Consider the following 27,317-nt stretch of genomic DNA (forward strand, 5'->3'; position numbering starts at 1 on the left):
AGTACAGCTTGCAAATAATGATTCCACCTTAGTCTTTTTTAGTACACACTAACTCCAAATCGAATGAGGTTTTGAGCAGCATGACAACAACTTTTTATCACTTTTCACTGAGTAGAAATTCATCAGATAGAGTAAACTAATGCTAACTCTGTCTCCTCTTGCCATTGCAGCAGCAGCAGCAGCACTAGTCCCTGGCCTGCATTCTTCACTTAACCAAATACAGATGTGCTCAGTGCAGACAAGTCTCAAAGTCCACCTCTGCCTACGCCCCCCTGTTTCATTGGCTGCTGGGAATGGTAGGAGTCTGAAGAGGAACAATTCTCTACCCTGCTGCCAATTTTGGTGTCACGGTTTTCCTTCTCTTCACAGACGCTGGTAAGATGGCCTCAGCGCATGACAGAGCCGTTCTCCAGGCTTTATTCAACCCCAACACCCCCTTTGGAGACAGCCCCGGCCCGAACCAAGAGGAGGAATTAATTGATGATGGTGAGCATGAGCTTCTGACTTGATGCGGCTCCACGTATCATCTCGCAGCTTTGTATGTTTATCATTTCATAGCATATTGAATTTATTTGAACTCATTCCATTTCTGGACTCAAAAGGAAAAAAAAGAAAAAAAACAACAACATGACATTTTAATCCCAGATGAGTTCCGGGTGACGTCTCTGTGTTCCCCTTGCCATGGGAGCTGTCAATTGAGTTTGAGTGGTTTTCAACCTGTTTATCTCCCCCCGCCAGAGAGTGGCTTTGACACGCAGCTGCTGAGGCAAGTGAAAGAGTTGGAGAAGCGGGGCGTCTCGGCGGCGGAGGCTGGGGATTTGCAAGCTGCACTTCAGCTGTTCAGCCAGGCAATCCAGATCCTGCCTCGGCGAGCCTCGGCCTACAACAACCGGGCACAGGCCCTGCGGCTGCAGGGGAACACAGCAGGTACACATGCCGCAGATTCAATAACAGCTCTTCCCACTGACGCCACGGCGTGCTGACATACCAGACTTCCCCCGACTAAGGCCAGCATGACACCGTATCACAGCTTTGTCTGTCTATGTGATGCTCTGTCACTGTGCAGGCCCAGAGTTTGGCTTTTTCACCTCCTGTCTGACACGTCGTCGGCAGGTCAATATGCACTGGATGCACAGATTTACGGGGTGCTCTGCTCGACTTGTGTCTGCATCATGTCAACCTTTAAGAATCCCTTGTGTGTGCTGTTTTTTATTTACTTTATTTAATACTTATATATTCAAATGTTATCAATATGAAATAAAAGCCATTTAAAAAATGAAGTTAAAATGATGGGTTGCAGCTGATGCTTATGATTTTTATGCATGGGATTGTGCAACCTCTTTGTTGCTCACGCTCCCGGGAGATCACTGTGTCAATCACAGTCACAATGTATTCATTGCTGTAACATCATCTCACTCGCACGGTTTGTTTCTAAAACTGGAGCTTCTATCTTTAGGTGGAGTGTTTTTTCTTCCTCCTTTTTTTCATTTTGTCTGTAACCCGCCTCCAGTTGTTTTTGTTCTTGCCGACTGACAAAATCGTCTCAACACTCTCAACAACAACAAAAACACTTGCATGTACATTTAAAATAATATGCAAGAAAATATTAATATATGTGAAATGAACAGCACATAGGTCGAATCACTGCTGATGAGTGCAGGATATTATTGTAGCACTGGGCTCATCTGCCATTGTTTGTTTCTTGAAAATGCCATTTGTAGTCAGAATAGTATTGTACTTTTCTGGATGAATGAAAAGCATCAGGTCCTTTGGTCATGTTCCGTTTCTATATTAGAATTTGTGTACATGTTTTCTTTTATTTGGCAGCATGTTTTTGCGACGATTGATGGCAAAGCAATTTCGAGCAAATTCAGCTCCATTCCTCTGAGAGAGCATTGCAGGAGACTGCCTTAAAGGAAGGAGAAGCCTGCAAAACATTGCAAAAATTGAAAATCAACTCTCCGGGAGTGTGCGTGTGCGTGTGCCTGACGGAGCTCTCTCTCCTCTCTCCTCTCAGGGGCCCTGGAGGACTTGGACCGAGCCGTCTCCCTGAGCGGCGGCGCCGGGCGAACCGCCTGCCAGGCACTGGTGCAGAGAGGCCTTCTGCGCCGTTTAGCGTGTCAGGACGACGCAGCCAGAGCAGACTTTGAGAGGGCAGCTGCATTCGGAAGTGAATTTGCTCGACAACAGGCCGTGGCCCTGAACCCGTATGCAGCCCTGTGCAACAAGATGCTGTCAGGGGTCATCAACAAGCTACGGAACCCCGATGTGTCTGAGATGCAGTAGTTAATGTGGACAATTTTGTCACTTGTACATCTTTTCTGTCATGAAGTCGTTGATTAATAAAATAACTTTTGCATTTAATGTCGTTAGTGTGCTGCTGTTAAAATAAATTAGGCCAACTGGGAGTCAGATTTACTCTACACTTTATAACCAATGACACACACACACAGATCAAAGATCAAACATTTTCCTTTGACAGAGACAGTCCAAACGTGTCTCATCACATTTAATCGAGTATGACAAGTAGGACGAGTGACGTCATGTTCGGCATTCAAACGTCAAACTTGTTCTATGGTGTGTGTGATGTGTGACACCGTTTCACATCGATGAGGCACTTCAGCTTTCATCCAGCAGATGTCAGTCTTGTCATGTTGAAAAAGAGCCAAGAGCAATAGCACAGGGTATATATATTTTCAACACAAGGATAAATCCATATCACATAGTACAAGTACTGTCTGTCAATATCAAATTTGGTGCCCTCAAAGGGATTATTTAAGTTTAATCCATAATAATAATAATAGAACCCTTAAAAAAAACATGAATAAATGTGCCTTGAAGCATTTTACTCGTTACAGAAAATACATAATTTCTGGAGATGTTACAAAGAATAAGGATGTGTAAATCACTTCAAATGTCTTCACAAAATTCCAATTCATGCTACAACCAATTCTTCACACATACAGAAGGAGGTCGCAGGGCTTCAGCACACCGACTTCTCAGTTCCTTTACGGTAGCCGTGCATGTGGAGGCTTTATCCACTTTGATGTTACGTGGGCGAATACATACAGTATCGCGTCTGAGCGATTCCTTCACTCGGCATTTCTCGTGTTGCGGCCCGCCCGCCAACATTATCTCTTTTGCCTTACGTCTCCGTGTTTTTGCCCTCTGACCTCTCCCAGGCAGGCCAGAACCACCGGCTCAGTGCGCGCCTCCCTCTGGTAGAAGGAGCATGTCTTCAGGTGATCTGACATGGAAGGGGTGCTGCTGAAGCTCCATCTGTCCACAGAGGAGAACACAGAGCTGAACTCCCAAACCTGAAAAAAAAAAAAGAAAGAAAACGAGACAGAGCTGACGTACATGTAGGTGTAGGAGGCCGCTGTCAGGGCATCTATCAGTTGTATTGCAGCTGAATTTGCCATGAGGATGAATGTATCTCTAATATCCACGGAATCTAGATCACCGAGTATTTTTATCCCATGTCGGGGCAAGGTGTTATTTCTATATTCATCTCTTCTTAATGTATACAAATGATGCCCTTCTTTGCGGAGCAAATGCCCAGCTGTCACCCGCATAGTCTTATCAATCCTGGGTTTCCACGAATGATCACATATCTAACTTGTTATTGTAGCCCTGTGGTTACTGGCAGCGACGCCTCGGGCCATTCCTCATCCCTGATATTATCAGCAGGCGCGCGCTCCCTGTCCCGTGATCACAACAGTACAGAAAAAGTAAATCTAAAAATAAACAATCACACATTGATTCTGTTTTTAGCTCCAGGAGAGAGGGTTTTCTCACAAAGCAGACTATCTGATGAACAACTTAAACGTTTGAAAGATGATGAATCTTAAGAAATTCATAGCCAAACTAAAGCGAAATTAAAAGTGTTTATTGTCATCATGCTGGTAATGTGCCTGACTTTAGGTTTTAGTAAATCATTTTGTAATTTTAACCTATAATAAATACATACTTGTCTGTTTAAAGACAAGAACACCAGCTAATTACATCCAATTTTCACCAAATTCGGTCTCTTTTTTGCATCAGCCCTGAAAACATTGAAGTCGTTTTTCATTCATCATATTGTTTTCCAAGGTCCGGTTTTCAAAATCCTCTCAATGTGATCAGTTGACAAACTACCATGGTCTATCTAATGCAGTTGCAATTGTACTAAGACGTTGTGCGCTACTCTACTGCATCTAAAGGAATCCTGAACATTCAATGACATTTTGTGTATAGGTAATACAGACAAAATATGAATTTCAATGGACATAGCTTAGGGGTCAGTCGGGATCAACCTGGGTTTTTAACCTGACATGATTTAGGTCATCTCCAGACATTGAGGCAGCTGCCGGGGCATCCGCAGAGCTCAGACCATTAGGCCGATGGGCGTCCTTGTGGCCTTGTGGTCTGAGCCACAGGGTCTAAGGTCTAAAGCTTAGTGGACAACTGAAGACAAAGCCTCACTGGTTCAATTCAAGCTGCTGCATGTGAACCGGCTCTCTCCCATTTTTCTAAACTCTTTCTACTGTGGACTGTTAAATGAAGGCAAGGAAATCCTGGCAACTGTCACACACTCAGCACAAGATACAACTATGTGTATTTTGTTTCACCTCTGGATTAATATGCATATTATCTTAGAAATATCGACACATTTTTGTATCCTACTCCGTTCGCAGCCTTCTTGATCCCTAAAACATTGCAACTTAGTTTTTTGTATTGTTCGATTGTGTGATTGATGTTGTAGAGCTGTAGTTGATTTGATTGTTTGTTTGTTACTTTCATACTGTAGAACAGATTCAACATGTGCAACATTAAAGTTGCTCCGCTGCCTTGTTACCAGATCATTGCTTTGGCACTTTTTAAAAAAGATTTCCGAACATCCTCATCCTCTGCCATAAGCCGCACGCAGCTGTTTGATTGATAAGAAAGTGGAAATGTGAAAGTCCCGTGGCTGCTCTAGTGGGAACCCACTCACTGTTGCCAACATGTGTGTGATTGAGTCTGTAATATGTTTGGAGAGGACTGCCGAGAGTCTGGTGAGTGTTTACAATGCAGCAGCTGTCATGCGGCACGGATGACTGAAATTTCCCAATGACAGTTAACAGAATGGTGCCAGACACCAAATGGAAAACCAACACAGAGGTTTGGCCTTTGTTCGCTTCACTGAGAACAAGGTGGCGATCGAAAGACATCAGCGATATAAACGAATATGATAAGTCACCTGGAAAAAGAGACAGGGCCGATTATTGAAGCAATTTCGTGAAGAAAGATAGCCTCATTTAATGTTGTGACCTGGAAGAAAAATCTCAAGGATACTTGCTTTCTTTCGACATCTCCAGGAGCTTCCCCCGTGGGAATATGTCTCCTTCTCCCACTTGAGGGAGACCATCCCTCTCTCCGGCAACAATGTGGCACACAGCTCTCTCATCAGACGGGAGACCTGGGACATCTGAGATAATGTAGAACTGTCAAGGTAACCGGCAATGTGCTGCAGAATCTCCAGGGGCAGCCTGCTCAGTGGGTCCAGACTACGTGCACCGTTTCTCTGAGGTCTCAAGGTTCCCCCGCCACCGCGGAGGGATGAGGGGACTTGCGGCCGGAGGACAAGGGTGCTGACATCTTGGCAGAACTTAATTGTAGCCTGGTGACCTGCGGGCTGCAACCTTGTCTGGGTGAAAGTACAGCCGAGGTATGCCAAGGGGCAGCGTTGTTGCAACCAGCCGCTCAGAGAGGCCTGAATGTCAGAGTGCACATTCCTGAAATGAGAGCGGTATTCGTTGCGGCGAAAGAAGTGGCCGCACATGTGGCTGAAGGCCGAATTGGTCTTGTTGTGTCTCCTGGTGACAGACTCGGCCTCAACGTGCACATAAAGGCCGTGGGGTCTGTCTGCCATGACATCAGCAAGGGTCGCGTCCGTTTGGAACGGAGCCGAGCGAAAGCTGTACGTTTGAGTTCCGACATCGACGTAGAGGCCGTCTATCCCTGCGCTCTCGGAGATTAGATGTCCCTTCAGTTCCCTCTCCAGGGAGCACAGGAGCGTGGCGCTGACCTCGTCGCAGCTCGGAAGGTCCTCGACTGACACGCCCAAATCGGCGGTGTCGACGCTCTTGTGTACGGCCTTGGCCCTGCGTGCCGGGTCCTTCATGTGAGCGCGCTTTGCTCGATAGCTGGTGGGAACGTTGAATGAACGGACGGTTTTGACCTCGGTGGGCTCCAGATTGCCATACACAAAGTCCCTTTCTCTCGGGGTGCAGGCCGCTAGTTGGTCAAAGTTAATCAGCATTGCCCCGTTGTGCACCAGATACATGTTATATTCTGTGATGTTGACTTCTTTGCCTAACCTCTCGAGGACCCCATCTTGCCATGGCGCAAGGCCAGTAGCACCATCCGTGCCCGAAGCAGCACCAGCCGTCCCTTGGTTCAGGTGTGAGTCTCTTGTCTCCCTCTGACAGTTTGACGATTCTTGCTCCTCATTTTCTTTTCCGTTTTCTTCCTTCTTATTCGGGTTTTGGACAGTTTCTTTGCATCCGCCCATCTCCTTAGTAAATATTTTCTCCCACGAGCGGTAGTTCTGAATACTCTCTACGTCGATGCTCTTCGTCAGAGCCCTCTCCTCTTCACCGAGTTCGCTTGCCTCCATCCTCGTGCGGCTATTTTCTGTATATTCCCCGCAATGTGAAGAACAGGCAGCTCCCTCTGCGGGAAGGTTAACCGCAGAAATAGTATCCTGGAGGGCAGGGTCGTCCATCATAAGCTCAGGAAAAATACTCTTCATTTTTATAGATCGAAACAGCAGCTCTTGGTCTCTTCGAGCCATGGCGGCGTCCAGGTGCAGCTCAGTTTGGCGGTCTTCTGAAAGATTCCTGTAGAAGGTCAGGTCGGTCTCAGCAACAGGCCAGCGGGTCCACTCCTGAGAGCAGCATACCACGCTGGCAGGGCAGACGTCCAGGTGCTTAGCCAGCCTGTGGCGCAGCATGGTGAGCGGGCAGCCGTAGTGGGCATTGAGGCAGGGGACCATCTCATTCGCACAGAGGAGCGCATGCTCCTCTTGCTTGCACACGTGGAGGGTGACGCCGCAATTATTACGACACTTGACGACCATGCACGAGAGGGATATCTGTACCGGGACCCGACAGTGGACGCTGAAACATTTGTCACAGTGCTCATGATTCCCCACTGACATCATTCTGCTCTTCACCTTCAGAGACAGAAAAAAAGAGGAGCTTGGAACACCTCTTGCATAATGTAAAGTAAAAGCTTGCATTAGTCTCTATCACATCTATCAATCTCTATCATATACAGTTTATCAAACATTAAAAACAAATGCACTCACCATTGTCGTTCACCAACAGAACAATATGATCACCTGAGGAGAGTTTCAAGCAAGAAACCTGGTTAGATCTGCATGGAAATACTGTGAAGATACTGAATTCATGCTGTAAAGCTGCCTCCACGTTGATAATATACGTTTCAGATCATTTTAAAAGAAGAATCTAAACGAAAAAATACTGAGCGCATAGCTTAATTTAAATGTCATATTAATTAAATATACATTCATACACTATATTTGATGTACAATGGGGAATTACGTGTCTAGGTTTTACAAAATAAAGTCAACAACAGGAACGGTAACTGTAAAATGTCTCACCCTTTGTTCCTCGGTGCCTTGTCACCTTGTATTTGCCGGCACCTCCGAATAACCCCTGCACTGTGTCTGGACATTATAAATAGACACACCAGCAGGGGCAGACAGGCCAGTGGGACGGGGGCACCATTGTCGCACAGCCATTAAGAGGCAAGGTCAAGTTACAGCCTCCACCTCTGCTTCACTGCGAGAGGGTGCTGATGATTTAAGGACTCAACAGTTCAACCAGCGCATGTTCAAACACATCAAAGTCTTAGCAAGTGCATCACATTTCTTCCTTACACATACACTACACTGTCAAATGTTATATCCTAATTCAGTAATTGTATGTTAACAATTAAAAAAAGAGAGACATTTGAAAAATCACCAATGAATTATTAATCAGATTCAAAGCACTTTGTGAAGTATATTTTCACACATGGCATCTCTGAACATAGTATGAAGTTATTCAGTATTACTTATTTTATTATGTCTTTAGTCAAATATAATGTAGAGTATATATATATATATATAAATACTCTTTATATTCATATATACAGTATAGTGTTTTACTATAAATGCTTAACTGTCTTGATCAGTGTCCTCCACTAGATGTCAGTCACACACTTTCAAAAACTAACAACATTTCTTCAGCCGACGTCTCTGCTGTCAGAGAAATCTCACGACATGAATCAGTAAAATTCCTTTGGGTATCAAAGCAGGATCAAAACTGTATTTTTCATTTCTTTTTTTTTTTTGAAAATGTTGGCTCCAACACTGGTCAATTCCAATTCAGCACAAAGTCTGCGTAGATGACCGTGTCCCAGTTATGAGGCAGATTTAGGGCCCATGTGTAATTCTTTAAGGGAAATGTAGCTTCATGAAATGATGTTTGTGTTCTACATAGAAACTGATGTGTTTCCAAGACAATGTATCATCGATGGAGTAGACTCAAACATCCGCCTCCTTTAATGAAATCATCATTCGGTGGTATCGTGACTTTATTCCCTGCTGCTCTGCAACAGCAACAGTTTGATCGCACTTAATTACTCCTACAACGTATGGCACTGATTCCCAACTACAAAGTGCTGTTTCCCGTTCGCTTCAGTTCATTTGCAGATATACTGTGTTCTGCAACATAATGACGCGCTGATCCTGTGTGACTAGCATTAACTATTTAGACTCATCTACATTGAGGCTGACAGAACAAGCATCCCCTTCATTCCCCCACGTCAGCCTGCAAGCTGCTCCTGACACCCATTTTCTACAGCGCGTGAAATGGGCATTATATCTACAATCAGCTGGACGTCTTTGCGCAACAGAGAGGTTGTTGCTGTACAACAGCAGCACACAGAGGTTCTATTGTTGAGGTTAGATCAGTCGAATACAGTTGTGCTTTGAAGCAGGAGTGCAAATACCCATTTGTATATTTGCTGCTGATCTTACTCATATCATTTTTTCTTATCAGATTTTATTCAAAGTTGAATCGTTATTAATGTAATATTTGCAATTACCCTGACTAACCGGACACTTAAATTTATAAATCGTCATTGCTGGCTACAGCCAGCAAATTATTAAAATTATGTTTGTAAAAATATTCCAGTTTTAAAAGGAGTAGTGGCAAACAATGAGCACTTTTCAAGTTGTACTTAAAAGATTGCAAAGATGCTTAGTAGAACGTGGAAGTCCAATTTAACTGAAATGCATCTCTTATGATCTCTTATGCAACCTGGCGGCTCAAAATAGAGGATAATTACAGCTTGTCAATTTTCTGTTAGTGCGGAGTTGAACAATGCAGAGGCTACGGGATGATTCATGTGAATTACATACCATTTAAATCTGACTTAACGTTCTGAAATTTGACTGGACAGCATTTGATGCATGGCAGAACAAATAAATGGATTAATATTCAAGGCATTCAAAAGCTGTCAGCACACAGCCGGACTGATAAAAGCATCACTGGTTTCAAGTATGACAGTGTGTTGAAGGTATCCCTGTCTCCACCACCAACACACCACTGACAGCATCCTTATATGCTCTGCAGATACTCTGTGAATCTCATCCTTTTCTCTAAGACTTCCCTTTTGCCATCCCTCTTAAAGATTACCCCCATTTTTGGGGATTTTCCATCTAGTTTACTACACCTAGAAAAAGCATATGCTGCCTTAAAGTTGGGTGGAATTTACTTAGTTCATGAGAAGAGTCTTTATTTCTCCATGTTTGCTGACGGTCTAATTCTCCCTCTGCCATGATGCCTTTGCATTTCCTGTATTACGTTAGCTGCCTGCTATTTTGATTGGGGCAACGACAACAAACCCTAACTCTGACTCTAACCTGATCTGGATCAGAGAAAATGCATGAATGTTACGCCATTTCTCCGTCTTCTTCAGAATTGAAGGAGAACCGTGACAATTCGGCCAGAAAGGTTGCCATTAGCATCAATGTCGCCATCGCCCAGCAGCAGTTTTCTCTGGAGGTAACCACTTGAACAGCAGGCACACCGTATAAGCTGTACACAACTTCCCATGTTGAAACTCACAGATTCTATTTGAAGGCAGCAATACAGTGTCAGCTGTGAGACCTTACACGGGAGAGGTGTGCGGCTTTCCGAATCATCTTCGATCAATTGAATTCACCGCAGGTCGGCTCCAATCAAGGTGTAGCAACAGCTCACGGATTATGGGAGACACCTGGGGGAAAGCTCAAAAAGTCACAGCAAAAGGCCTGAATACCAATGCTAGGGTGATATTTTATTAATTTATTTTCATTTTTGGCAAAAAAAAGTCCAAGTAGTTCTGCCTTGTCATTACGGTGCATTGGTGGCGTGATGCGAGAAATATTGAATTTCAACAAATTTATCATATGAGGCTGCAAAATAAGAAAACGTGAAAAACATGAAGGCTTCGGAAAACTTCGTGAATGTGCGGGGAGTCAATAAGCGCGAACCACTGGGGCAACGTGGGGAAACAAATTTGCAACTGCTGAATTTCCAACGACCCAGGAAACGTGTTTATATTGTGTTTATTGCAGAGCTCAGCCCAGCAGAGGCCTATAAATAAGCTGCAGACAGCTATGGAAATGTCTAATGAAAATGAAAATGTATAAAGCTGGGCCCAGATACACTGCAAAAGAAATGAATTTGAGGAGAAAATGACGTAAAATGCTGCATGGACAGATACTTTCTGTCCATGCAGCAAGACAATTTTACTTGACAAGAAATTTTGACCTCTGAGACACATTCATGATCAACTCAAGAACATTCATACATTTTTTTCAAAGATAGAAACAATTGAATAACTTTTAAAACAAGGTAATTAATCTACCTTGATTAATAGATTTTAAATCCTGTCAAGCACGGAACAATTTGCAGTGTACCAAGTTTGTATTGGGCATGGAAAATAAAGATTTAATAAAGATATAAGACAAACATGAAATTAATTAAGAAATTAATGGATATTTATTCCTTTTTGTGCCCACCATGATAAGTCATCAAGATCACCTGATCATTTAAAACAATCCTAATACTATTTATTAATGGGTTGTCAATATGATATTTTTTAAAATGTGTGCTCACTCTAAAGATCTGACGGGAGCTGCAGAGATGAGTAGTAATTCTCTTTAGGTCCATCACCACTACTGATCGCTTTTCAGATTGCTGTTGTGACCTTATCGTTTGATTCATTGCTATAAAACACTTTTATATATACCATATGAATTTATCAATGTCAAATACTGTTTCACGTGTGCTAAAACCACTTGTGTTATTTTTGGTAGGTGCTTGTCCCCCCTCTCAAGAATATGTATTTTTACTGAGTTGAAAAAGGTCCGTGCTCCTCATTAAACCCAGAGCAAACCGTGTCTGTCATCTTGAGGCTCTTTAACCTGACACTGCAAATTACCTCTCGGCCGTGAGATACATTTAATGCCATATGCCTCTGGGGTGAGTACTATACCGCGAGCCCCTTCTGGATGACATATTGTGACATATGTTCAGCCCCAAGCAGCAGGAAAAAAATGCAGATAACCCAGCTTCACACCAGCTTATTAATTTCATAACATACATGGTGTGGCCTCTCTCCTCCAATCCCACATAATTAAGAAGGTGACACACACATTTTATTTGAAATCCCTCTGCAGTTCAACCCTCGAGTCTCGTCTGAGCCGACTGGGTGTAAACAAGCTGGTTTGGTGACCCTGGCCTATGAAGACGCAAATGTTTATGGGCACATCAATGTAGCTTCCAGCCTTTTCCGCACCCCAGTATTCTGCCTTTAAATTACAAAGGCTCATTAAAAAAATACAGAGTAATGGTCATCATTAATGGAGAATATGCTGAAAAATCCCAGGACAATTACAAATGAAACTTTTTCACTCCACTCGGTTCGGGGGCTAATAAGCGCCGAGAAGGAGGGCACCCGCGTGGGGTAATTCTTCGGCACTTCAGCAAGTCATTTCATGCCCAATTTTACACCCATAATAAATGACAGCTCATATAACATTAATGAAAGTAGTAAAACAGCTTGTTGCGGACAAGTTAAATAATAAAGTGCAATGAAGACATTCATCAGTTCAGTCTCGTCACCGCAGGGACTTCTCTATGTAATAAGTAGATCCAAAGTCATCCTTTTCATATGTACAGTCACACGATCTACATTTAGTTCTGTGTATACGAGATATGAATCCAAGTGGCAAATATGACGTGTATGTTTTCAAGACCTCCACATTTTCTTTCAGTGAAAATTATTTTTTACACATGTATTTGTGTTGCATCTTTCTTTTCTTTAGGCTTGGCATGATCTGGGTTGGACACTTCTCCAAAATAAGGATGTCAGGAGAGCATGGAGCTGTGCTGGCACGGAGAGGAAAATCTGGATGAATATCTGTGTCTGTTCTATTTTTCCCTCACATACATTATGGTATGTAAGTGCATGTACGCCGTGTCCTTTATCATTGCACTGGATTACTTCTGTCACATGGCTGGAAGCAGCAGGCGCAAAATCCACCAACCAACTATGTTTATAACCTGCAGGGAATTTATATTTAGAGCCACATTCTTATCTTAACAGAGCAAACAAGAGATAGCATTGGCGTTCCTTTCCACTGCTGGAGACTGCTCTTGGTGAGCGAAAGAATGAAGCTTGATGCTGAACATTTCACCCTGGACAGGTAAGAAAACAGGGGCTGATGCTCCCGCTGGTTATGTAGCAATAGCTTGTAGTTGGCCACATAGCATCTTTACTATATGTGATCACAGTGTTAGGTTGTTGCGATCTTGTCGGTATCATTTGGACTCATGTTTCTCTCCACCTGATGAATCTAAAGCTGTTTTCAGACATGCAATCCGGAAGATGTCTGGAAAATTGGGTTCGGGAACATTCAAACGAGGGCAGATGCCTGGGGAGAGAGACCACCTGCTCGCCGTGAATCTTCTGGCGATTTTCATGCTGTATTCTCACCTGCGCTCACTCTGACATTTTACGGAAAATTTTACTAGGGGGGGATGTCCAAAGCAACATTTGCAGAAATTTGCGTTTTCTGAAAGCAGCGTGAGTCAAATTTTCACTCTTTGGCCTTTTGCTTTGGTTTGGTCTCTAACTGAGATAGAGTCAGGTCTTCAGTTTTGCCGAGGTTTATCAATGCTTGTTTGCTAGAAGTGATAATTTGTTGTCGTGTTCAAAGTAAATATTGTCACTAAATATGTAATTGTGTAAGTATTTCCATCAATATTGTCTAATAAAGGAACATCTACATTATTATATAAGGACTTATATACAACATCGCTACGATCGTTTATCCGCAGCAGCAGTCCGGAACGCAATGGCCAGTTACCAGCTGATTGACATTATGTTGTTTGACTTCCTTTTGATGTGCACTTATGCCTTTTTTCCCATCATAATGACCCACTCTTATATCATACGATTCACCAAGTACATTGCCTAAATTCACATATATTGACAAAAAACATATGTGAAAAAAAATATATGTTGACTGATATATAACTATGTGTGCTATGAATCCAATGAGCTAGGAGGCAATAAAAAAAAACTCCTCTCCTGTAAATCCCTGCATCAGAAAGTTATCCGGATTCACCACGTTTTATATTTTCTTACCACAAACAAGATCTTTGGTCAACTTTAACCAAAGAGAAGAATTGGCAGCATAAAAAAACAGTGTCTAAATACTGTATATGACTGCCAAACAAGGAGGAGGAGAAATACAAAAAACATTCCTTGGGCGACAATATTACTCTTGTGAGCTTCGGTGCACATTTATATGTGTACTTTTCACTTATTTTCTCTCAGTTTCTGCTGCTTGTGTGTAATGCATAATTTTATCTGGGATCCACAGGAGAAAGAAAAACGCACGGCAGAATGTCGCCATGCAACAAACATTGATAAAGATAATTTCTTCGCAGGTGGTTGGGCTAAAATAGTCTCTGTGTATTTCTGCTGTTGTGGGGCAGAGTGATAAGCAGCAGCCGCTGATAACAGACCTCAGCAGAACCACAGGATGTCACTCCCACCGCTAACCGTGTACGTTCACAACAAGTTCAGTGTGTGTGTGTGTGTGTGTGTGCGTGCGCGCATGTGTGTGTGTTCGCATACACTGTTTGTGATTTTATCACACTGGAAGCAGAAATATTGCATTTGCAGCATCCGTCGTCATATGTAGCGCTTATGCATATGCATAATGTTTGTTGGGATATTTTGTCTCCTACTCCCCGCTGCACTCCATAACACCTTATAAAAAAGACAATAGCACAAAAATGCTTAGAAATGACTATACAATAAATTAATTCCATCGCTGTGAATGTTTACCAAATATCTGAGTATGATGGGCCCCGGAAAATGTGGTATTTAGTAATATATTATGATATCTTCATGTTATCTACGTTTGGTACCTTCACATGCCGTATGGCACAAAGAAGTGATTCAACAAAGGACGAAAGTCAGGAGCAAATGGACAGAGTTCGTTAAACACCTGTAATGGATGACTAATGGTATTGATTCAATCTCATTACAAATGCGGGACTAATAGCTCCACTGGAGCTCTGCTAAGCAACAGCTTAATGTGTTAGGAGTCAAACGAAATCTCTTCATCTTCACCTGTGTACACATGCACAATGCCCGCAATAAAACTCACTCAGCATCTCCATCAGGAGAAAGGCCTGTGAGCTGGTGAGCTCTGTGCTCACTAAATCAATGACGCTGTGACCTATTAAATATATGCCGACTATGTATCGTGGGGAGTTCAGCAAATTCCCTACCACAACCGCAAAAGACCTTTGGCCACGCAGACAATCACTCCTTTTCAACTGTAAAAGTCCACAGTCAGGATATTCTTGACTGAGCCACATGGATCAGAAATGTATGAAATTCCCCGCTGTGCCGTTCTCCAATTACTGCCACCAATGTTTACCCCTGAATTGGCCCACAGTGTCGCAGCATGCCCCCCTTGGTCTCTGTCTCACACAACTGCTGCCTGCAGCTCCTCTCCAAACGGGGGCGTGACTCGGCTGCACAACTCCGGGGGGAACTGCAACTCTCATGCCCCATTAGTCCCCGCGCGTCCCCAGTGGATGAAGAAAAATGTATTCACTACTGGCATGGCGCTGCCACAGACATCTAAATAGCGACCGCTCGTCCTCTCTGCTTCGTCCTGGGCGCTTTCGGGTGACCTCAGGACTGGAAGAGCGCTCCTGGTTAAATCAGTGGTGGGGAAAGTACGCTCGTAATCACAGCGTGTGAAGATGAGGAGGTTGACATTGATTGCTTCACCCTGAAATTGCACAGAAAGACGAAGCTCGGGCTGGTTCCGTGCAACGATAAGTGGCATGAAAGGTTCCTGCGATTCTGCAGCACGTCAGGCTGATTTTTTGCAAAAGAAAAGCAGCACAGTGACTTTCAGACGAGGTTTTCAGGTTATTTGCTGCAGGTGGTGGGATGATGGCATTGGGTATCAGTGACCGTCTGGATGTATAGGTGGTCACGTAAAGCTGGTGGATTTGCAATGAATAAATCCAGAGGGAAATCATGGATTTGTCTCAGTCAGACGGCCGACCCGTTGGCTCTAAATGGGAAGAATCACAGAGCAAGTGCCCAGTTCACTGGTGCAGTATTGATTACCAATGGAAGATGTCTGATTCTCTTTCTCAAGTCTCACTCTTACAGCCCACCACCCCACTGAGACAGCCACACAAGCACACAACTAAATTATATGCAGGGTTGGGTAGTAACCGATTCCCAACAACAAGTAATCGTCGGAAAACATTACATGTGTAAAAAAAATGATGGTTATTTTAATTCCATCTGTTTGTGAGGCTAATTTGATTTCTAAATGCTGAAAGTTCAACTCTATGTTCTACAGTATAACAACAATAAGACACTCAACATTTGTATATGACTCCTCCCAGGTTGCCAGCCTTGTTAATGTTTTATGTTTTTATGATTTATAGATAATGATAATGGAGTATTCATCCCTTTTTATTTACATTTAAAATGGAAGAACGATTTTTTAGTAAGCATTCTTCTTGCACAAGTCTTGTAATTCAATTTTACAAGAAAGACTTCTTTTGGGTTCGTTTTGTAAAGGCTGAATGTGCTAAATGCATTTTATTTGCATTGAAAATGAGTACATTTCTGGAACTCAAAATGTTGTGGTTGTTACAAATTTTTTGAATATGGTGCAATATTTCAAAATGTTTGATTTTGAAGTAATCCAAAAGTATTCGGATTATATTACATTATTTTTGTAATCCAATTACATTACTGATTACAAAGTTTGTCATGTGACTGTTATTCAGTTACTGACTACATTTTAAAGCAATCCGACCCAACCCTGATTATTTACACTTGGCTCCTAGTTTGAACTCATCAGCCTGCATGTTTTACATGTTCATGCACAAGCTGTAAAACGTTACCAGTTAACAATACGTACTGTACGTGGCTTTATGCCTCAAGCCCAAATGTTTTTTTTGCAATGGGTGTTTGCGGAATGTACAGTATCATTCATTGCTCAGACATTGAATGTGAAAGCTTCGTGAGGTATTTATTGAAGTCCTGACCCCGTCGTCTTCTCATTAAATTGATTCATGGATTCAATAAGTGGGGCACAGGCGGCAGGTGTGCGCGTCGGGGTGAGCACACGGCTCGCGGGCATCCATCACGCAGATCAGGTACAGTATCTCCAGCCGCTTCTCCGCGCAGCCCTCTCACAGGACCTCTGCAGATGTTGCTGGCTTACAGACCAGGCTGACCCAAGGCTAGACTGTATGCAGACATACGCATGTACATATATGATAGCACAAAGTTTAAATACACACACACACACACACAAACACAGAAACAGGCACAGTTTCAGTTTCAACTGTATGTCAGTCGGGCTAAATGCCAAATGGGGTTAAACTGTCTTCTGGAAAGCAATCATTCACGTTCTGCTGGACATTAAGAGCCTGATGCAAGGCCTCATGAGTCATGACTAAAAATAGAAGCCGCTTTTCGAGACATTTTCTCGTCTCTGGGACGCTGAAGCCAATGTTTGTTTGTTCTGTTTTTTATGTTTTGTGAAGTTATCAAAAGTTTGCTCACATCCCATGCAGTACGCTCGAACAACAAACAGCCTGGAGCGAAATGCCAGACGGGCCCTGTCCTACGAAGTAAGTCCAAATTAGCAAGGATATTTCATTCATTAGGTGGCTTCACTAAGTCGCAAATGAATCAACCGCAGTCACACATGATGGTGGTTATCAAGTTTTCCAGAATACATTCATATTCATCGACCAATTACTACAGTCAGTAAACTTTTCCACTTGTCAGCGACTATGTAAATGCACATTTTAATAGTTTTATAATATCACTGCCCCATTATTAGGGCACAAATGGATTTGACTGTAATTTATTTTGTGTATTCCATTAAATCCTTGTGTTGCTTTCTTTTTTGCTCAACACCAGCAGTGTCAAACTGACTGGGGAGCAAGAAGAAAATGATTAAATACAATTCAATACAATTCAAAGCAGTCAGTAGACTTTGATTTCTTTTTGAAGTACAACGTGTACAAGGTGTCGTTCAGTATCTGTTGTGGGAGGATGTCGGTGTACAAAGGTACAATGAAATGGCTTTGACATTGCTCGCAGACAACAGGAATAAAATGCAATGGAAAGGACAGGAAGAGGCCCTCCAGCACAGGGGAACACTCCCGCTGAGGAGCTGCCCCTCTGCCATAATGAGGGTCGCTCATTTAACAAAAATCATCAGAGGAAGCCAAAGGGGTTTCGCCGGTCTCCGAAACACTCCTGCCCTCCTCAGAGACCTTCTCGTGCTCCGTGAACCGAGCTCCATGGGAGAATGGAAGAATGTTGATGCCAATTTCCAAGAGAACTGATCGGTCAGCAGGTGTTGCTTTTCTATACGTGTTGATCTGTTATCTAGAATTGCTCTGAAGCAGGTTGGGGCTGGGCGCAGCGTCAGTTACCATGGTGATGTATGTTGATGACATGCGGCAGGAACTCCTTGAACCTCTAACATTTCCTCCTACTGACTGACTCAAAAACCTTGTAAGAAAACCCACTTCATTTCTGGCTCATTAGCTTTTCAAGCCTCTAACTTTCTGCCAGTGCACTCTGTTTATGTAAGTCATACCTGAGACAATCAATCAAATCCCAAGGTTGATACAAGATTAACCTTATGCAGCCGTAACAGCTCTCAGCGCCGGTGAAGACGAGTCTCATTGTGTCATCCGAGCGATTTTTCAACCTCAACAGAGAAGGGATCATTTGAAGACACTATGATGAGTGAACATTTAAACATCTGTATCTGAAGCAACTCCGTCCTCCACAAAACAAACCTATCATCGACTCACTTGGCACGGCCGATCTTTTCAGACGGCCTTAAGAAAAAAGTGTCACCAATGCATCCTTGAATAAAAATGGCAACCAGAGAGATTTGTCAACTAAAGTGAAAACAGAAAAAGGAGACGGATGGTCATTTTTTATATAAAAATGAACGTTTTTGTACTTTGTGCTTTTTATATTAAATTCCAGCTGGGGAGAAAAAAAGAATATCATATTGTAATAGTATCTATTTTCTCTTTGTTTCTCCTCTTTTTAAAAAAAAGAAGGGTGTCCGCCAAAGCCACTGATCACAGCTGTAGATTTTCATTGTAAAACATCTGATGCAGTTCACCATGCAGATCTCCCCGCTGGCTGCAGATTATCTCGGGTTGCACTGTGTTCACTGTTCCTCTTATCTCACATGCTAGCCCGGTAGCCAACGAAGCTCTGAACAGCCCAGCCTCCGATCTCCAACACACAAGGAGTAAAAGTTTATTCAGACCCCTTTTCTCTTCTCTCTCCCAGGTCCAAAGACGCATTGTGTCAGTTTAAGGTATAACATAAGTAAAGTTTAATCATAGCAGCGGGAAGAATCCCATCAGAGGAGGAAAGGAGAAACGCTCCTTCTCCTTAACCTCTAAAGGATGATGGAAGCCCAGGTTTGTGAGGCTCATTTACTTTTGGACCAGCGCTGTCACTGCAGGTTACAGTCAGTTCTCAGCCACAGGCTCTCAGCGCTGCTTAAGTACGGCTGCAGACAGGAAAACCCAGTGGTCTTCGCCAGCGCCCCAAACACCTACCGCACCCGAAAGCTCGAAGGCACGAAAACACAATTAAAGGGAAGTGCACTCTCCCTGGTGTCCTTTGAGCATTACGTCTCTCCCTCCCTTCGCTCTGCTCGTCCGTGCTGGTGTTCCGTGGCCAAACATTGGCTCAGCACTGGCTCGGAGCAGTGTGCACTCAGCATAACTGGCTTGTTTTCATGCTCTTAACTCGGACCTGCATCAAAGCTCTGCGTGTTCTAACTACAGGGGAGACAGTAAAGCATCTGTCAAATTAATGCTATGAGGCAGTTAAATGTCATTGACCCAAGGGCGTAGCCATAGCATCTACATCAGAGGTGGTGTGGAGCCCCCGCTACAGCGAATATGAAAATTCAAAAACTCATTTCCTGCCTTTCTGCATTATTTAGCAGATAAAAACTACGCAAAGATGGACACCAACCTGTCTTGATTTTGACATGTGGTGTTTTCTGTGACATCTTCGAATTTAAATATATAAATGCCTTGTTCTGAACAAGAGCACATGACGCATGAGCGATAATGTACAAATGTTTATTTCTCTTTTTCTTTGAGTCCCTTGATAGAAGAATGTCTTGGAAGTAAAAGACTGTAGTTTCTACTCCAAGGTTCCTTGGCACACAACTCTGATGACCCTGGTGATAAACCACAGATGAATGAACTATAACACGTCTTGTATATAGGACATTTTAAATCAAAAATTTCTATCTAAAGATGTTGTGGAATTATTTCGTCCTGATAGAGAAATACATCACACACCCTCTGTGTGTGTTGTGATCCAAGCTCTGTTCTTTGTTTGGGAGCTGGTCTGGGCACACGCTCAGCTTAGTCCTTGTGCATGTTGGTGAATGTGAGTCCATTCCTCTCTCCGAAGGCACACATAGACTGGAAAGGCAAGAACTGAGTGTGATAAATCTCAAGATGTTTAAAAATGTAAGACTAATATGAATGTAACATTAAATAAAAGATTGGGCGAATGGAATTAGCAAGTGATTATACGGCGATCCTCGTCTTAAGAAATGTAAATGCATAAGAGTTCAAAACTAGACTCATGTGCGTGATCAAAGATGGTGAATGTGATGTAGAAATAAAAATTTGATATATGTTACTGAAAGGAAACTGAACATCTGAAAGCCCACATTCACTTTTGGATTCTTTTAGTGTTAAAACCCTTTATGTTTATGGCATGCTTTAGGATTATGGTTTTTTGTGGGTTTCTCTCGAATGAAAGGTCTGAAATCAGAGCAGCTCCTGCAAAAGACAACCCGGTCCAATATTCTGATTGTCTGTTGGTGGGCAAATTGTCTCATTAAATGGCATTTTCACAAATGCACTGTTATTTGCAAAGGATCATTACTGTTATCACTGACCATCATTTGGTATTTGATAACAAAATCATAAAAGACTGAACAGGACAAAAAAAAAAAATCAGTCTGTACAAAGGCTGCCCTCTGACTTAAAGGCCTCATTCCTCATCCCAGTAACTGTAACATAAATGTCTGGGTAACCATTATGGTTATTGATGGCTCTGACGGGGGTCATTATACATGCTGTGTGCAGCATATGCTCTTTCAGCGCTCGTGAAAATCCTGTGGGGTTGAAAGAACTCTTGGAAGGACACGTGTTAGACCTCTGTGTTCAGACCAAACCAATTATATGCCTCCACTTTAACAGCAATTGCACGCGTGTGCAATCACATTATATTGAACTTTCGGACAATAAATCTGAATGCTGCTTTGGACGTTATGATGGTGTTGAATTCACTTAACTGAGATGTACATGAAGTGGTGCCAATTATCGATAATTACCTTGGTTTAGTTAAATTTAATCAAAAAGCCTATTGCAGACAGTAAACGATAAAATAAAACAATTTTATACTGGTAGCACAGAGATACAGATAAACTGTGGTTTGTGTTTTCAAACTGGAATGAAACATAGGCCATTGTTTCATGTTGATATCACTTTCCAGGGGGTTGTGATATTATGCATCACTGTAACATATGTTTCTTATAACATAATGATTACATTTTAGACATAGTGTCATATCTATCATAGAAGCACAGATGTCCATGTCTGACTGACTGATGGAGATGTGTGGCTGAATGATGAGCCGACGTCGTTGGTCGGGCGGCTAAACGTTACACTCTCCCCTTTTGTCCGTTGCTCCTTTCTCATTAGTCGGCGCCACCAGTTTCTATTGCGTCATCAGGGAGCATTCACATGCAGAGTTGTCACCCTTTGTCTCTAGATTTAACCTTCCAGAGCCCCCACCAGTATTGCCCTGCAACTGTGAGGTCAGACTTTCCAGACACGCCTCTCCTGGTCTCATTCAACTGGCCACACGGCAGCAGACATTAAAGTGAATGAGTTGGTTATGTTCTCTCTGAGTCATCATTCACATAATTGCAGCGCAGTGGTTGTCTTGAACTCATGTGGCGACACACAGTGATTTATGGCCAACTTTCAGACCACGTCATGTTTTCAAAATCAGGACGTTCGGCCGAGCAGACGGCAGAAACAAAGCACATATTCATTGGAATGAGCTCCGTGCTAAAATATCCTATATGTGAGCACAGAGTGTAGCTGAAAAGTGAACAGATAAAAGGGCTGAAACTGTTTTGACACTGCTGAGTGTGAATATGATGCAATAATGCAAGGAATATGCTAATCAGCGCATTACATCATCTAGCAACATTTGGTGACTTTGCAGGCCGGCTTTAGCTTCTCTCCATTGAAAGAAGTTGCTTACAGCAGTTAAAAAAGAGTTTTCAACTATGTCCTCAGTTTGCACCAGCCGTATACTGGGTCCTACCCTGGTCTAGTTTTCTCAAGCTCCACCATGAGGTTCAAAATTGTGTTTCTGTTTTAGTTACACTCTCACAACAACTGTCGCCATACAGTAGAAATGTTCATGGTACCCACAGAAATGCCCTTGGCACAGGTAATACTATCATCAGAAGACATCAAGTGAGCATTTACAGAAAAAAACCCACGTTTGATTAAAAAAAAAGGCCGCTAAACTGTTGTTTTTTTATGTGTAAACAACAATATGTCTTGAAGCCTGTCAGTCATTACTGAATAATATGTCAGTGTCTACTTTCACAGTCGCTGATATTCAAACACTAGTTTCACTGGGGAAAAGCATGGCAATCTCAAGCTACATTTATCGCCAGCGACTAAAAACAGCTATGATGTTGTTAGGAGTGATCGCTGTTTAAGCAGGGATTTGCAGACATGCCCTGAGCATCTGTTGACTCATATCTCGGAGCAATACCTCCACTTTTGATTGAGACGTCAGAGGGGAGCGGTGCAGTGCAGACTAATGGATAGAGCTGGAGTGAGGATTTAAAAAGATATTTAACTCTGAAGTCTAATACGGGAAAGGAAAAAGGCAAATGTCGTCCAAAGGTTTTGGGATAATGCACTTTTCCATTGCACTGCAAACTGTAGGCAGCTGTTGTTTTAGTATACATTTATTCATAGGCCTCCTTACAGAAACATAAGCTTCATGAAATAAACATTTTACAGGGATTTAATTCAGTTTTTCATCAAACTTTAGCATAGCAACTTGACTTTCTTTGTTTTCTTTACAGCTTCACATGTAACATAATGCAGAATCCTCTCAGAAGTGCCGTAAAAAAATTAAATAACTTCTAATTCACCAAAAATTAAGTAAGAACTTTACTACACTACCTCAATACATTGGATACAAGCGCAACAGGAATAGTGTCAAAACTTTAGTGTCTTAAAAAAATATATGGACATTCACGTTTGCAAGTTTCACACCTCAAATGTTGACATTAGGAATACATCTATTTTTCAAAAAAATGATGTATTACAATGCTTACATCGCCCTCCTTCGACATCTACAAGAGAAGAGGAATATAATAAAACAGACTACGAAGGTCATGCCAACCTCATATAGCACTCATCATGCCAAAGGAGATAAAATATAGATGATAACTCTCACCCTCCACAGGACTTGGACAGCCAGAAGTCCAGTATGACCATCGGCATTGTCAGTTAGGTCAGTGTGGTTTATCGTTTCAAATCTTCCAGGACACCTTCGATAGTGTCAGTGACGATGAGTGACATTCGTTGACACATTGACACAGGTCAGGCTTTTTAAGGTCAATACCAAAATAGTTTTAAGGGTATCTGTAGCTCCTCGTGACACATGGTGGACCTCCGATTGTAGTCGACACCTGGACAAGTGGATCATGTGGTGCCATCTTCTTACTAGAGCACTGCAGTTCTACGAACATCAGTGTCCAGTAGAGGGAAATGAGGATACATCAGGCATTTTTGGCACCTCATCTGGATTAGTAACATTGAACAAATCTATTCATTGGAACAAATCCACTGGCAGTTCAATGGAACAGTGATCAGTTGCAGTTCTGGGAATTATGTGTAAAAGTACCCTGAGGGCTGACCACTGGTAACACTTTGGATCAGTGTTTATGTAGTGGGTCCCTTTTGTAGCCCCCACTGCAAAAGGGGCAAACAAGGATGCACACAAGCACGCAAGAGAGGCAAATACAAAAGCAAAGGCAGGGGAAAAGATGGCTGCCAGAAAAGATGGATGTTTACAAGGTAGGTATCAACCTTTTTCTTTAATTTTGCAAATGTTTTGTCAGGAAGGAAACACAATCCAACTTTCTTACTCCGCAATGATACATATAATGTGTTTTGCTGGGTAATACTGGATGCAAAACAAAAACTGAGGAGGCGAGGGAAGCACCTTGGGGATTCAAGTGCCTAACTTTAAGCGTGTAAGGACACCGTGATTGCACCACAGCAGATTGGCACAGTGATTTATTGACAAAAAGGTCTATTTACATTCTCTTCTGCAAGGGCCGTATAGGCATCCTCTCCATCCAAGACAATGAGAAGAAAATGTGTTTAAAGGTGTCACAACTAACACCCACACAGGCTTGCCACTCTCTTCTGCTGGGCCGGTCTATCACCTCTGCAGCCGCCTCCGGTGTCCAGATTTTGATGGTGATGTGTAAAGGTGTAAGAGCCTTAAGGTCCACTGTTTGAACCATTGCATCAGTGCAATGGATCATTGCTTGCTGAAGGCAGGCCAAACTAAACGGTAGATTAAAGTTGGTTTATGAGTAGTTGGTAACAATAAACATATTAGTCACATTAGGAGCTCTGTGGATGGCAATGTATGTCTATCCACCACTTTGGTGCAGCAAGAAAACTGTCAGATAGATTGCCGTGACATTTTGTAATCACCTCCTGATTATGATGATCCCCTGACTTTTCCTTTAGCGCCACATTAAGCTTCACCTTTGTTGTTTGGAGTGAAATATCTCAACCACAGGATGGATCACCATGACATTACGTTCAGATATTTATGTTACCTGCAGGATAAATTATGAAAATAAATAAATACTTTGTTTTATGACCAAACACCTGCAAAACTAATGACATTCCTATCCGCGTCAGCTGAATGTTTTCCTGTAAATGTTTCATTTTTCCTGTAACTAAATTTTATTTCCACAGTTTTTTGATTAGCTTGTCTTTATTTCGTTTTTTTATGTGCTGTATGTTCATTTCCTTTTTTTATTTTTGCTAAGCACGTTGTAACTTTGTATAGAAAAGTGCCATACAAATGAAGTTTATTATTACATTATTGTTGTTATTATTATAGCAGCAACCAAGCAAAACCTAGGATGAAAACAATTATACCTGCTAAACATCTGCATGCTAACATTGTCCTTGAGAGAATGTTAGCGTCCTTATTTTAGCATTTAACTTGAACACTGCCATGCTTTAAAGACAACCTCACATAGCTGCTAATATCCATTGATTGTTTTGTTAATAAATTAAAAATGACTAGAAGTCTTTATCCTGATGGGTTGACCACATTTATAAGTTTTAGATGCATCATATTGGACTTAACAAGCAGGAATTCTAATTAAATAAGGGAGAATTCCAATTTCTTTAGGACTAAACATCTCCTGGCAGTGAACATATGAATTGAATGATATGATCATCCCTTCAGTAGTTTTTAGATATCTTCTTCTTGATCACTCGAACATACAAATTGCTAAAAAACTTTTAAAGAATAATCTTGACACAAAACAATCTCTCACCATAATTGAGGGTAACATGTGAAATGTCAGTAATACAGGCAACTCCACAGGCTTTCTCATGGAGGACATTTTCACTCACCAAACACAGGTGCACATGGTATCGGTTACAGCTGCATTTCACCGGGGTGTGCCAGTGTCAGGACCCTGCTTCCATGCAGGCTTACTGGGACACCTTAATAAATGTCCCAGTGAGACATAATATAGGCTTTCAGTTACACCTGTGTTTTGTGTTTTTTTACTGCTAAAAGTCAATGGTTTTCCCTTTAAACCTACCACTGTAGTTTTTGTGCTTTTCTTATATCAGAACAACATGTCATTGCAGTATATTTATCCACATATATCTAGCTTATTCCAGCACGTCACTGATACAATATGTTGCGTACACAAACTGAAATATTCAAACATAGAATTACTTATTTCTTTACGAGCAACACTATTTGGGGGCAATGTGTTTTTTTTTTAATTTTGCCTATTGGATTGTCTGCCACAGTTTAAGATTCTAAACGAGCTTATGAATTGTTTCAGAATTATTTAAAGTTGAATTCCTTGCATCAGAATTTCATAAGGCTATGCAAGGAGGGAGCTTGTGACGTATAACTAATCCAGCTATTGTCACTTTAACAAAGCAATCTAAGAGAAAAACAGCACCAGTAAATAGATGTGATGGATGTGATTACTTGTGTTATTGAATTTGATGCTATTTATGTTGGTCATTATTGGTTTATGCACATGCATTTGTTTTCTTAATTGCAATATTGAGATAGTGGGAGTCCAGAGCAATGAATTACTTTCTGAAAAAAAAGACCTGCAAACACCAGGGAGTCTACATAGTTCACACTTTAAACAAGAGAGCCAAGCCACTTTATGTTGCGCAATTGAACAAGTTTTGAGAGGCCAACACATTAAGAAATCCATTAAACTGTAAATTTTAGCAATCATAATGGCATGTTTTAACAGTCTGCATAATTTCACATCAGTGAAAATAAAAAGTAAGTGGAAAACGTTTTTAATTTCAGAACACTTTCAGCCTTTACACAACAACAACACAACAGCAGTGGCTTAATGATTTCTATAATTCTAAAAAGATCAACATTTTTCATCACTGAGGATTTGTTTTGTGTGTCTTATTCATATTTACAGAAGAAACGGTTCAGAATGTAACAGCTCGCTGCTCTGTTTTTCAAATCCACCACTGCTGCATTAGATTTCGTTCAAAGCTATGGTTTGGTACCCTGAAATATATGTTTACAAAAAACAGTCCACAGTTAACCTAAATTATCTTAAATAGTACAATTACTTATTTTAAAGCTATGTATAGCAAAGTAACACATAATGCTGTACATCATTTAACCAGGTTAGAATCAAAAAATAATATTATATTTTATGTTTGAATGTAAATTTGACTTATTATGGCTTTCCTGTCAAAAACAAAAATATAATGAAGTTTATAGACAAACTAAATTAAGAACATTCCTGAATATTGTAGAAATTGGAAAAAGGATACATTATAAAAATTTCCATGTTGTGCAATTTGTAACATGTTTCTGATCCTTAAAGATTTTTTACACCTTTTTTTCCCTTTTCGCTCTTCCCACCAGCAGTGGTTGAATATGTTTTGTCACTGAGGCTGATTAGCAACAGTAACAAGAAAAACAAAAGAAAAAAAAACCTCTCACTTATCAGTGTAGGATGTGAAACATACCAGATAAAGAAATAAATAAATAATTATTACAGGAGGAGGTTATTAATAACAAAACAGAAAATAAAGTGATATTCTATTGAGGTGGCCACAGTTAATAATTCAGCTTGTAATGCTTAGGCTATCCAATTTTACATCATATATTGTCCCTCTTGAAAAAAAGAAAATCCAGAGTGACATATTATTTTTGGCATACATAAACAATGTTTGTGGTGTTTTGGTGAAAGTGACAAAGGTCAGACAATGTCAATTAATTTA

At 41.6% G+C, this 27,317-nt stretch overlaps 2 protein-coding genes across 2 annotated transcripts; one reads left to right on the forward strand and one right to left on the reverse strand.

Moving 5' to 3' along the window:
- Nucleotides 1–302: 302 nt before the first annotated feature.
- ttc36 (tetratricopeptide repeat domain 36) lies at nucleotides 303–2,364 on the forward strand. The gene is made up of 3 exons (XM_035623930.2): nucleotides 303–486; nucleotides 739–927; nucleotides 2,018–2,364. The coding sequence occupies exons 1-3, from the start codon at nucleotides 381–383 to the stop codon at nucleotides 2,284–2,286; spliced, it is 564 nt and encodes a 187-aa protein (XP_035479823.1). The 5' UTR covers nucleotides 303–380; the 3' UTR covers nucleotides 2,287–2,364.
- A 45-nt stretch (nucleotides 2,365–2,409) lies between these two features.
- LOC118299853 (F-box only protein 40) lies at nucleotides 2,410–7,701 on the reverse strand. The gene is made up of 4 exons (XM_035623931.2): nucleotides 7,649–7,701; nucleotides 7,334–7,366; nucleotides 5,321–7,198; nucleotides 2,410–3,317 (listed from the first exon to the last, which is right to left on the reverse strand). Exons 2-4 carry the CDS (start codon nucleotides 7,334–7,336, stop codon nucleotides 3,132–3,134), a joined length of 2,067 nt encoding a protein of 688 aa, XP_035479824.2. The 5' UTR covers nucleotides 7,337–7,366; nucleotides 7,649–7,701; the 3' UTR covers nucleotides 2,410–3,131.
- Between the last annotated feature and the right edge of the window lie 19,616 nt (nucleotides 7,702–27,317).

The sequence above is a fragment of the Scophthalmus maximus genome, chromosome 11 (genome assembly GCF_022379125.1).
Source record: "Scophthalmus maximus strain ysfricsl-2021 chromosome 11, ASM2237912v1, whole genome shotgun sequence".
Lineage (NCBI taxonomy): Eukaryota > Metazoa > Chordata > Actinopteri > Pleuronectiformes > Scophthalmidae > Scophthalmus > Scophthalmus maximus.